The 13,304-nt window shown below is 37.1% G+C and overlaps 1 protein-coding gene across 2 annotated transcripts; it reads right to left on the bottom strand.

Moving 5' to 3' along the window:
- Window positions 1-1,836: 1,836 nt before the first annotated feature.
- On the bottom strand, window positions 1,837-13,192 carry LOC145909188 (uncharacterized). 2 transcript variants are annotated; one of them, XM_082996516.1, is made up of 33 exons: window positions 13,105-13,192; window positions 12,585-12,718; window positions 12,501-12,525; window positions 11,921-12,034; window positions 11,611-11,721; window positions 11,348-11,458; window positions 11,155-11,268; window positions 10,681-10,794; window positions 10,259-10,372; window positions 9,956-10,069; window positions 9,350-9,463; window positions 8,887-9,000; window positions 8,649-8,762; window positions 8,415-8,528; window positions 7,931-8,044; window positions 7,517-7,630; window positions 7,338-7,451; window positions 7,167-7,280; window positions 6,982-7,101; window positions 6,765-6,872; window positions 6,604-6,707; window positions 6,197-6,364; window positions 6,049-6,122; window positions 5,622-5,742; window positions 5,317-5,487; window positions 5,142-5,255; window positions 4,769-4,906; window positions 4,283-4,392; window positions 3,913-4,120; window positions 3,316-3,442; window positions 2,839-2,999; window positions 2,407-2,577; window positions 1,837-2,123 (listed from the first exon to the last, which is right to left on the bottom strand). In XM_082996516.1, the coding sequence occupies exons 1-33, from the start codon at window positions 13,175-13,177 to the stop codon at window positions 1,962-1,964; spliced, it is 3,993 nt and encodes a 1,330-aa protein (XP_082852642.1). In that variant the 5' UTR covers window positions 13,178-13,192; the 3' UTR covers window positions 1,837-1,961. The 2 variants fall into 2 exon arrangements, with proteins under 2 accessions (XP_082852642.1, XP_082852643.1); XM_082996517.1 differs by having other exon boundaries at window positions 8,649-8,756.
- Between the last annotated feature and the right edge of the window lie 112 nt (window positions 13,193-13,304).

The following is a 13,304-nucleotide window of genomic DNA, read 5'->3' as shown; positions in this document are numbered from 1 at the left end:
ACAAACAAAATTAACGGGTGAATGAACAAAACGAAATCTGTATTCTCTTCGAACTACACCAGAGTGGAGCAAAATATCGTGAAGTGCCACCACTCATTTCCTGGAGTGTACTTCTTCCTGTCAACACGAATGACATCAAGCCAACGTTTATTAATACAACCAATGCAGGAAATACGTAAGACATCATGGTGAATTTCGCAACAATGTTGTCATGTTTTCACTACCTACGTAATAGAAAAAATTGAGGTTAGTGAGTTCTAATATGCATGCATCATTTCTGTCATACTACAATGACGATCTGAGATTGTGAGATAATGAACCATCACATAATTCTTTCCCTCGTAACTTAATTCATAGTTATTAACCCGAATGCAGCGCAGGGTAAAGATAATCCAATAGTAAATAAAGGCAAAACATAAGCAGCTGCAGCAACTATATGACCAGCTATTATAGGTTGATAGCGTTGGCGGTCATCCAACACCAGGAAGTCAATAGGAAATAAATGGCTGCTGCAATGTCGAATGAGTTTGGAATGAATCGAATGCCTTAGAGTAAGTAGCGTTGTAGTTGTGGGAATCGGGCGCTCTTTGCATGTGATGAAACCAATGACAGCATTCAACCACGCGTATGTAATAAATTTTAGTTGATACCGCTTTAATATTTACCTGCGCAGTGTTAAATACAGTAAAAAGCCAGACAAGAGGCCGATTGGAACAGGTTGTCATCTGCAATACAACATTAAATGGTAATTTTGCGTGGAATTGGCATATCGCTATCTTTATGTTCATCACTTACAGAACATATATTAGGAAATAAAGTTAAATTTTTCTTAATAAAGTTTACAACTTTCTGGAATGTTTGGGGTAATTAATATTGGTTTTACTTGACATTGGTTTTCAAGAATGTAGAGTAATATATTCGAACCTGGATAGTTAGTTTGCATGTCGTTCCCAAGACCAATGCCAATGTTGATACAGACGATAAGCAGCGGAAGAAAGTAATACAACGCCATGGATAGTTTTGGTATAAACGTGCTTACCGATGCCACCTGTAAACAAAAAAGTCAGACTATGAAATTTGAAAGCAAAGTTAATGATGTTTAAGGAAAGTTACTTAATTCCCCAGTAAGTGTACCAGCACTGTATATAACATATACCATGATAAAATGTTTCTAGGACTATTGGTTAGGTATATGCTTAAACACTAAATTGCCACCAGGCAATTTTTTGCCACCAAATAGTAAAATTTCTTTTTCTCTAATTAGTAAATCATGAAGTGCAAAACTTATTGGTAAATTTTTGCGGTAATAATTCAAAATCAATTCACCTGATTCGCAGTTCCTTCCAAGCAGGAAATCAACTAAATGGTGTTTACTATGATATGGAGTTCATCATGCTGTGCTAAATCGATGTTCGGGGTGTTTTTATTGTTTGTTTCTTGGTTTGTGTTTGAGCAAATAAACTGTACAGTCGTAAATAATGGAATAGTTGATGTGATGTGATTGAACTGCACTTTTTAGATATTGGCACAGGACTTTTACTTATTGAAGCGAGAGGAATTCGCGAGAGAAGCTCGTGTTTTCAATAAAACAAAAATCAGTTTTTTCAACAGTGACAAACCCAGAAAAGTGCAGTTCTGTATCCCTTATGTAGGGAACTCGATACTTTTAGAACAGAGCCTGACCGGGGTCCTAATTCTAATAGTTCAAGAGCCCTCACTGTTACGCTGGATTTTTGAGGACTAACGTCCAAATCTGCGTTAAATCTTACAAATTATCTCGCTATAATGGACTTTATTATCAGGCTTGGAAAACAACAACAAATACAAAGTGCAGGTTTTCGATTAAATATAACATTTTACACGGTATAGTTACAGCTTTGACAACTGTGTGGCTTGGATGTTTGGTTAATTTTCGTAAAACAGGTTGCAATAGCACTTTACACAAACGTCTGTACAAAAAATCACATTTTTGTGGTCGAGCTCATCCTCGGTCTACTGATCGTCGAAGTAGAAGTCTGTGTGGTTTCGTCATCACTGTTGGCGAAGACTCGTCTTAGAGGTTTGAGCCAAATGTTTCGGATGTAGGGTTGGCGGATGCAGTTTACGTAGAATATCATCAAGCCCTAATAACAGAGATACACAAAATCAAAAAGTATAATTAACAAATTGAAGTCAGCTGTTTCAATCTGAAACTTTCAAAAGTTTCAAACTATAAACCTTATATCGGACTAAATTGGTGTCGCTGGAAGTAATGACATTGTTCAGAGGGATAGATTCTGGCAAAGTGAAGGAACCTGTCTTATAATTAACAAGTTTTTGTTACCAAATCAGTTTAACCCAACCGTTGTGGTTGCTGATGAAAACTTTTAAAACTGTGTCCAAAATATCGTAGTTCTAGCTCCTTACCTGCGTTGAGTTAAATATTGTAAACAGCCACGCCATAATAGACTGATAGATGACGTCCTCAGAAATCATCATAAAAAATCCAAATACCCACGTGACTCCCATCATGGCAATAATCGCTACAGCGATCATAAAATCTCCCAAACTTGTTCTATCTTCAGCCGACGACTGAACCTACGATAAACAATGGTTCGTTAGCTTTTTATATTTCAGCGCGTGTATCAAACACAATTACTTCAAAGATGACTTCTAGTATTAAATTTGTGGATCTAAACCAGAACTAGAGACGACCTGACACACGCACAAAACTTGCTTTTAAACGTTTCTGAAACTTATATATCAACGTTTTATCAGGTACGTATTATAACGTCTCAAGAACGATAACAATGACCATGAGATGAAATATACTTTCTTACATATTCTGTGCTTACTCACTTTAGCCCTTTTGCACGTTAAGCTTCGAAGAACTAACAAGAAAAGGCCACAGTTGATAAGGACCATGATCCCGACAGGTAACAGAAAGCCAAAGTCAAGTGAGTAGAGATGAAGCCAACAAACATGCCGGGCACGATATGATGACTGGAAGAGGTTATTGTCTAAAAATATAATTATCAATAGGCAGAAGCCATGTAATGAAGCCAATATTGTACTACTATTGCTGCTAGGCATATTGCAATTTACAATAGACTGATCTTCTGGCATAAAAATAACGTACTATATTCTTCCGGACCCTGATGAAGTCTTGCTATGTCAAAGACGAAACGTCGGAAGAACACAGCACGTTAATTTTATGCCAGAATATCAGTCTATTTTAAATTGTGATGAAGCCAGTTGGATGTTCATTAGTTCTGTACCTATGTTGCCTTATGGGCCTAGCTGAAAAGGAAATAGGTTTGTTTAGAAGTTACTAACCTGGTGTGTAGCTACTGCTGTCAAAGTGAAATACTGTTAGACCAACAGTTACCATGACTATTAAAGCTGGAAGCAGGTAGGATATGACTAAAGCCGGCGTGGTAATGTCGCGGTTATTTTTCATAACCTTCAAGAAACGTACATATATTTAAACTTTTGTTTTGCATTGTTGTCTAAAATATACACTAATCAGCGTTATTCAGTGTAAAAAAGGAGCATGAGATCACACTATTTTAGTTGCGAAGGGTTTGCTTATATTCAAGTTTGCATACTGAAATGTTGCGTCAAGTTTTAACGATGTGTACAACACTACGCGAAACATGCTTGGAGATGCTTTTCTAACTAATAGTTATCTTAAGCATTTAACATTTGCTTATGTTAACTTTTTGTGCACGTTTTATTACTTTAGCGTCTTCTTCTGATCGATAAAAGTAGGCTTAACTTTTAGATAAAACACGTTCAAATTATCTTGAAACAGTTGCTGCACATTCAGAAAATCATCAATACTTTTCTTAAAAAACTTATTTTAAAGTGGGGGTGTAACTGCATTGCTATAGTTTATCCTGCATCCATCAGAAGGACAGAAGAACTTCTTACGTTCACTAATGCCTGGTACATGTTAATAGCGTTGGCGGTCATCCAACACCAGGAAGCCAATAGGAAGTAATGGAGCATGGATGCAACAATGTTACAAATTGCGAATGAATCGGTTTCACCGCTGCCAACCATAAAGATTATGTTTGACACCAGTAGACAAATGCACATGTTGACCAAGAACGTGGTTGGTTTTCTCTGTCGAAGCTGTCTGTTGTTTGAAAAAGATTTTTGTTAGTTTATTTTATTTTTTATTTTTTGCAACGTTATTAACAATAAAAGGAATTCAAAATGTTCGTTCTGGATCTTTTCCCATCAATACCTATTTTGATGAACAAAACAACCCATATAGATAGTAAGGTAAAAAGCTTACTTTACAGCAACGTAGAGAGTTGCTGTCAAGAAAAGTCCAACTGCTGACAACGAACATCCGACGTAACTAAAAATCCCCATCACATATGATGAAGGCAAAACCACGGAACTCTGGAAACATGATATTGAAGAAACTTTAATTGAAATCACTGGATATACTCCTATATTCATACTGCTATAATAACAGACTGTAAGTAAAGCAAGCGTTTCAATAACATGAAGAGTTACAGATATCGATTTTTTAATATTTGTTTTTATTTTATGATATTTGCAGAAACTGATGATGCTTATAGTACAAAAGCGAAATCGATTTTTCCAAATAAGTCTGCTGACATAAATTAGAAGCTTGTTGCTTCAATTACAGTAGTTTGCTGCCGCAGAGATAAAGACAATACCCAACCGAGGGCCAGATTCTTGTACAGTTAATGGGTATGTCTTATAGATATTGATTTTTTGTATTCCACTCTTTTAAGTTTATTTATCTTACCACTACCATGGCGAAACTAGCCAGCTCATTGCATCTACATTCGGGTGGCGAGCTCCCTAACACCAAACTACATCCATCAGGCGTCCACTCGTTTTGACGTTTGTCCCACCTTACACACTGTGTGCGAGTTACGGTTTCCTTGGAAAAATATGCAGCAAAGATCATGAACGTTATTTTGATGTATAAGCAATAGATTTACAGGCTTCGCAGCACATACAGATAGTTGCAAACGCCCACAAAGGACCTGCACAATCGGGCGATCCTGCTAATCATGCAATTGTATGAAGCATTGCTGTGTTGTATAAGCAACAGAGTTAACATTCATTTTAGCGTTGTGCACAATGCTCTGTTTTACACACATTTTGGAATTTACCTTCAGTTCATTGTCTTTCAACGGAACAGCGCCTTGCCTTGCGGTTTCCTTTTCAAACACAATGTCCAAATGAGCTTGTTTCACACTGTTTGCACCACCGCTGGTTGAAATAACCTGAAAGTAAAGGGAATTGACGCCTGTTGTCTACCAGCAAATGCAATGTTTTGATATTCACCGTGGATAGATTTTGGGTAGAGGGAAAGAGGAAGTCGTCATTAAATAGGATGAAAGAAAAACGGTTTCGTACATCTGGGTTCACTGTTAACGCCGTTTGAATGTTGATAGACGGAAGATCGACTGTAAGATTTAAGCTGTTTTCTCCAGGGACAAGCTTTGGCTCCGTCACCTATGCACGAATGCAAATGTTAACACGAAAACACCAAGTATAAAAAGGTGCTCTTTAGTAGCTCAGTTCTAATCGAGGAAAACACGTCCCCGATATCAACCAAAAAGTGGAAAGTAAAAAAGCGACCAATATACCTGTAATGCCATGTCCTGAGATATTATTGTTAACGTAGATTTATCAGCAGGCAGTTTCACACGGTCCGCAAAGCCCTGCAGAGCACCAAGCAGCTTCTGCTTTTCATTTGCTAATCCACCTCTAAATAGTACGAATTAACATCACACACGACCAATCACTGTTTTTTTGCAAGGAAACGTTTTGTTTAGGCTAAACTGGAACTATAGCGAAGACACAAATTTTTTGTTTTTTCTGGAGTAATTGATGGGTTATGTGTAAAAATACACCAATTTTTAGAAACACAGCAAAAATTAACTTTAAATTCATTTCATACTGTATACTTTTTGTACGGGAAATCAAATACGATTAATTTGTTTGTGTATATTCATTGTACACCAAAGTTGTATTTACTGGTACCTGATGCGAGTAAATATCTAAGTAACTTACCCTGATAAAGAGTTTAACGTCCTTCCGACAACGCTTATTACCGCCAGCACATTCGACACGGTCTCTGGATAAATCTAAGTCCAACACGATTGTTTAGACTACGCAAATTCTATTCCAATGATCAATGTAATTAACTGCACAATTTTACCTCAACTTTTTCACGGTTGGTCTGACTGAGAGCTAAAATAGAACCGGCCACACCTCTGGCTTGGCTTGATGAAAAATTTGTGTCGTGTGACGTGAGCATTTTCAGGTTATTTACAGATGACGAAACGAGAGTGGTTGTGATGAGTGATGATTTGAGTTGAGCGATATTCTGTCAAGACGAAACATTCAATGTTGCAAAATTTTACGCTTAGATTTGTTGTTTCAGTGCAAATGGATTACATATTTATGCACTCAAGACTGACGATGCACGTTTTTAATTAAAAAACATGAATACGACAGCAATCACTGTTTCAAAAAATAAGTAACATACGTTTAATTGTAGAGACACTGTTAAAGAATAGCTACACTTTACAATAAACGAAACAAACGCAACAGTTTGGGCCTTACCGCTGTTACCGCTTTAAGGTCCACGTTACAGGGCAAGACTTCAAGTTTCCTTAACTTTGCCATATTGCCATGAGGTAAGCACGTTGCTGTGGCAATGGGCCTCCCTTTAGAGGAAAGTATTTTTTCATTAAAAATGTTTTTTTTTTGAAAAAAGCTTTTACCGTTCGAACAATTCTCATTGGATGGGGACGACTCGTACAAACTAACTCTTCTGAATGTGAAACTTGTGTTGGTTATTGCATCTTGTATCGTCATTGACGGACAGTATGCTAAAATGTTAAGAAATGATGGACATGTACTGGACAACTGGCGGCTGCTTCTATACTGTTGTATACTTATTGATAATATGTCATTCGTGTTTATGTTGAAGATACTTACGTTCACATTCATCTCCATCACCTTCAAAACCCGCTTTACATTTACACGTAAATGATGTTGAAGATTCTGGCAAACACACAGCGTTCTGGTGACAATGAGACGTTTTGCAAATGTCAGGTTCTAAACAATGTTGCATCAGGTTAAATAAAGTAAAAAAAATCTGAATGCCAAGCTTATCTGTAAACCTGTTTCACAATTCTTTCCTATGTATCCACTATGGCACTCGCACTGGTAGTCGTTCACCAAATCAACGCACGGAGATTCATACAAGCAAGGTATCGAAACACAATCATTAATATCTGAAAATATTTAAAGTTTCGGGTTAATATGTTGCAATATCAAATTACTAGACGCACCAGTTGAACAATTCTTGTCGGTGTAGCCGGCCTTGCAAGTGCAACTATAGTCGTTGATGAGGTCTGTACAATTTCCGTCGTTTATACAAGGTGAGCTGGCGCATTCATCAACATCTGGAACAAACCAGCAAATTCACACTTGCATGTATTTGCTGCTATTAAAAAACTGCATTGCAAACCTATTGTGCAGTTTATGCCTGCGTATCCTGACAGGCAAATACAGTGGTAATCCGCTATTAGATCTTCACAAGTTCCTCCATTTAAGCAAAGTCCCACTTTGCAGTCATCTATGTCTGCAGATAAAGTCCTATTAGATTGTGTGTCAATAATTTTGGCTTTACAGCAAGAAAAAAATTAGGATGCAATCTATAATTTTGTCGTGAATATTAATGCCCACAAGCATTTTCCTGAAACTGATTATGGGCTAATCTCGCTTCTTTTAAAGAAAAGAAAATTGAATCAGCACTAAAAAACTTAAAGAAATTTGAATCAACACTAAAAAACTTGAAGAAATTTGAATCAGCACAACAAAAAGAATGTAGGACAAGTTGCTACTGAATAGTAATGCACGCTTCCAAACTTGTTTCCTTTACTTGTTGAGCAATCTTTGTCAGTAAAGCCAATTGCACATCGACAAGAAAAGTCGTCGACTCTATCACTGCATGTCCCGTTGTTATTGCATGGTTGTGATGCGCAATCATCTATATCTGCATGAGTAATAGTATATTAGAAGCAAACAAATCATGACGTTTAGTGTGTCGCAGAGAGTGCACACTGTTTCGAACTCGTCTTCCGTGGTTTGTAGCTAGTACGGGTATTTAAAGAATCAAAATTTATTGCAAAATATCACAAAGTGGAAAAACCTGGTGCCTGGCGAGCTAACCAACTAAGACCTGAACTCAGTCATCGGTCGTGCTGATGAGAAAGTCGAAACAGTGCACACCTATTGCGCAGCTTTCTGACTGCTATATATGGTGTTAATGCAAAATTGCGTGGAAGGTTTTGCTGAACCCACTCACAATTAACTCAATGATACACTTGATAAATTTCAACGTACTGAACTAACTCAAAACAAACCTGTTGAGCAGTTTTTGTCGGTATAACCCATCACGCAAGCGCATGAGTAATCGTTTACCAAGTCACTACAATTTCCGTTGTTTCGGCAAGGTTTGGATTCACAGTCGTCAATATCTGTATATCATAAAACATCATTAGGTTTGCAGGCTTGGCAGCCCAGGCATGAAATATTACTGCATTATCATAAAACATGGCATTATTTCAACAAGACAAATATGTGTTCTGTGACCGCACCAGTAGAGCAATTTTTGTCTTCATATCCAATGACACATTCGCAAATGTAGTCGTTGATCAGATCCTCGCAAGTTGCTTCGTTTTTGCAGGGGTAAAGTGCGCATTCATCTATATCTGTGAAAAAGACATGTTTGACTTGAAACACTGAAACACACAGATTTAATAACTCCTAATTATTTGTCAAGCACTTTGCACTTCACCTTTGTTTACGGTCACAAATACCGTGTTTTCGACTCACCAACAGAGCAGTTTTTCGATGTATATCCCGCTTCACAAGCACACTCAAAGTCATCAACCAAATCCGTACAATTTCCACCGTTTTCGCACGGGTCAGAGAGGCAATCGTCAAAATCTGTAAAAAGGAAATTCTACATCCGTGTGTTGATCCCCTACTATGTGACTGTGACCAGTGTCATGTTCGTGATTAGAATATTCAGAAACAAAAAATATTTGAATAAGAAATGATGGTGCTTCTAGCGAAACAAGCTTTCTTTGTAACAAACTGCGTTTAAAAACAAGGTTATTTATAATGTCATTTTGCAAATGTCAAGGTTCCACCTGTGTCACGCACAACAAGTGGGAAACGGTAGATTTTGGAATGAAAATATTGAATGTTATTCAGAAATAAATCAGAGTGGTGACTTGTAAGACGAGTTTTTTTGGCCGTAACCAGCCATGGTTCGTATCTGTTAAAAACCTACCGACCGAGCAGTTTTTTTCCACGTAACCGGACACACATGTACAGTTGAAGTCGTTTACCAGGTCTGTGCAATTGCCATTGTTTTCACACGGGCCAGATACGCAGTCATCAATATCTGCGAAAACATAATTTTAGTGCACGCTCGGTAGTGACGATTCACATTATAAAATATATATAGCACGTTTGTACGACTGATTTATGTGATATGTGGAAAATAATGGTCTATTTCCGGCCTTAGCATACTATGGTGAAATGGCAGTAGATCTTTCTGCAAGAATGAATGACTCATTTACCCAGATGTAGCCCATAAGTTGGGCTTTAAATTAAAATCTATCACCATTTCATGAGTAAAGAGTTCACAATCTGTCTCTACGACCTAAGTATATTAAGAACCCATTAGCGATTGGTTGAGTTTTGTATTGCGTATCGTGAAAACGTAAGCATATGTGTGGCCCCTAGAATGCAAGGCATAATCACACATAAAAGCCAATCTGCTTTTCTGTTTTATTAACTGTATCCGTATGTTAATATTTGTTGCACAAATATACATGGGTGAAAGCGAAAAAACTAATTTTAAATGCAAAATCGGAAAAGTTATTGCACTGACCTATGGAACAGTTTTTTCCTGTATATCCAGTTACACACGAGCAGCTGAAATCATTCACAAGATCGCTGCAGTTTGCTTTGTTCTCGCAAGGATCAGAGGCGCAGTCATCGATATCTGCGTAATGTTGTAATGTTAAAGGATCTAAACATGCTCTAAATTCTTTCGAAACATATTCTTGTACACAACTAATAGTAGTTAAAACTCCTACGACTGTTATGGCAGTTACATTATGACCAGGAGGTCATTGTTCCTTTTTTTTTAATCAAACTAATGCTATTTCTGGCTTAAGATTTTTATTCCAACCTGAGGAGCAGATGGCATCTGTGTATCCCGGAACACAAGTACACGAGTAATCGTTGACCAAGTCCACGCAGGTTGCTCCGTTTTCGCAAGGAATTGGAGTGCATTCGTCAATATCTGTGAGTTGTTTGCACAAGTTTATTGTATGAATGAAGTGTGATGTGTTCTTTACTAACCAGTAATGGTATTGTCAAGATGTCAAGTGTCACACAATTTGTCCACACTTGGGAACACTATTTTTCAAATTTTTAATCATAATTCTTATTTCTAAAACTGTTGAGTTCTTGCCCAAACGTTTCAACAAAATAAAAAATGTCAATGTTTTCAACAGTATGGGCCAGTCTCATTATTCTCAGAATTGTCCGCACCGATTTACAGATTGCAGTTTAGGCTAAAACTATGAAACTATGAACACGTTTACTTACCAATTGAACAAGATTTCCCTGTGTAACCAGGTACACATGCGCAACGGAAGTCGTTGATCAAATCGGTACACGTACCACTATTTGCACACGGATTCGACGCGCACTCATTTATTTCTAAAAGCATCAAGTTATACGAGTTCAGTTATGCGATTGGTAAATCTATTAACAGAGCCCTTTATATATTCTGTTGCAAACGTATTATATTTTTGCATATTTATGGCATATTTATGCAATTTATACACGTCAATACAATAAAAATTACGTTTAATTGCGCCAGAAGGACAGTTCATTCAAATATAATATGCCTGACAGCAACAGCAACGTAATATAAATTTATAACACTATCAACTAATCTGCATACTTAAAACAACCAAATTTGTTGACCGAATCTATCAGTTTATACACTATATGTTATTGTATTGCTCTTTATCTTTCATTGCCTTATAATCTTGGCCAAAGAGCATACTTTCTTACCGGTAGCGCAGGTCTTGGATGTGTAACCAGGTGCACAAGAGCATTGAAAGTCGTTGGTTCTATCAGTGCAAGATCCCCCGTTAACACATGGACTTGAGGCGCACTCGTCAATTTCTATCAACGAAAATACGATAAGGTTAAAATTTACGACGTTTAAACAGTTGTAATATGAACAGAAATTTTGTTATTTCACCTTGGCATGTGCTGCCATAGAAACCATGCCGGCAACTGCAGGAGTAAGATCCGAACGTGTTTCTGCAAGTTCCTCTGTTTAAACAAGGCGAAGTATTGCATTCATTGATGTCTGTAAAGTTTGGATAAGATGTCATTTAGATCTTAGTCAGAGTGACAATTTCGGTCTTGCTGAGGGACTTTAGCCCATGCAAAACTGTACAAAGTCCTTCCAGTAAAATAATTTGAACATTTGTCGCAAGCATGAACAAAATATAAACATACCATTGCAGTTTGTACCCCCAAATCCGCTTCTGCAATAGCACGTGTAAGATCCGACTGTGTTTCTGCAAGTTCCACTGTTTAAACAAGGCGAAGTATTGCATTCGTTGATATCTGTAAAGTTTGGATAAGATGTCTTTGAGACAAATTTTGACCAGAGTGACAAAACATTAATGCTTTCAATTCTAATATTGATGGAAAAAATGGTCTAGCTTAAAGAAGTACTTTTTCCCATACAAAACTGTATGGATTCCTTCCAGCGAAATAGTTCAAACATTCGTCGCAAGCATAAAGTTAAAAAATATAACCATACCATTGCAGTTTGTACCCCCAAATCCGCTTCTGCAACTGCACGTGTATCCTCTGTAATAATTTGTACAGGAAGATGTCCCCTGGCTAAAGCATGGATCGTAATATTGGCACTGACCTGTTAAAAGTGTTAATTCGTGAAATGGTCAAACCTATTATCAGCGGCGTCAACGTTTTTGTATGCTCAAAACTCAAATTTGAGTTGCTGTTTTTTGCTGTTGCATAAAAACGTCTTTTTATTACCTATTTTTTCGGGGTAACCAAGGTCAGTTTCTGTGCATATTGTTTTTGAAAATATGTATAATGTACGAAAGATCGGGGGTGACGAAAAATGACTTGGTTTTTACATTGGAGATTGGTAAAATGTTTCTTGGAGAAAAATCGTCAATTTCATCAAAAATTTATCACAAATTTTCAAATTTTAATAAGTGGTTTGTAGAAAAAACATGCTCCAAATCGTCTTATCTACGTTTCTTTAATGCCTACATTTTTCGTCAATTAAATCGACTTAAATGAAGTGCCCTGACAAGAATTTGCAAATAAACGTCTAAACTGATTTCGTTTGCATAGGAAACTGTACTTACTTCGTATTTTATCATTCTCTGTGTGCTGCAATAAACACAAACGTTATCAGTTAGCTATATTTGGTCTGTAATCAATCACCATACCGCGCGCGACGGTCCCCACATTTCACGTAGCTCTTCCCAGCTGCATATTTCCTCATAACATTCTGATTCCATGCGAGACGCCGAGCGTACTTTTCGGCTTAAAAACATCGAGGCGTCTTTCTCGTCAATAAAAACTGCAAAGAAACCCAGAAACTGATTCACTAACTGAGACGACAGTCCATGTCAAACTACTGATACGTTGTTATTTAGCAAGGTAAAGTATCAAGTGAGAGAAAACCTTAATAAAAATCGCCGCAACGGCTACTGGTATTAGTTTTAATTTTTGTAAAACATTCCTCATTTGAGACAAATACACTTATATGAAGTGTCTGATCTCTGCATACGCACCAACTAAAAAAGTTGCGTATATGTGTCTATTGTAACCTTAGAAGTGGCGCACTTTATAAACAATTATATTCAATGAGACTTTTAATTTCGAAACACTGGCCATATGTTTGCAGCTTACACAAATTGTATTAAAATTACTGATTTAACAAAAAATCTCAACAAACTAGTTTACCTGAACCGCCATCTTTCCCAGGAATCAGACAAAAAAACGAAAGAACAATTATGAGTTTCTTAATGTCAACCATCTTGTCTTCTGTACTTGTCTTGAGTCTGCAATGCAAAGTATCCTTGTCCTTACCCTGCGATAGGTTATATAATGCTGGGCAAAGCTTTTTTTGTTTGTTGCAAGGCACAGTGACGTAAATGAGTAAA

The sequence above is a fragment of the Ascidia mentula genome, chromosome 7, assembly GCF_947561715.1.
Source record: "Ascidia mentula chromosome 7, kaAscMent1.1, whole genome shotgun sequence".
Classification (NCBI taxonomy): Eukaryota; Metazoa; Chordata; class Ascidiacea; order Phlebobranchia; family Ascidiidae; genus Ascidia; species Ascidia mentula.
The sequence above is the reverse complement of the archived record's forward strand: the minus strand, read 5'-3'. Positions and strand labels throughout refer to the sequence as shown.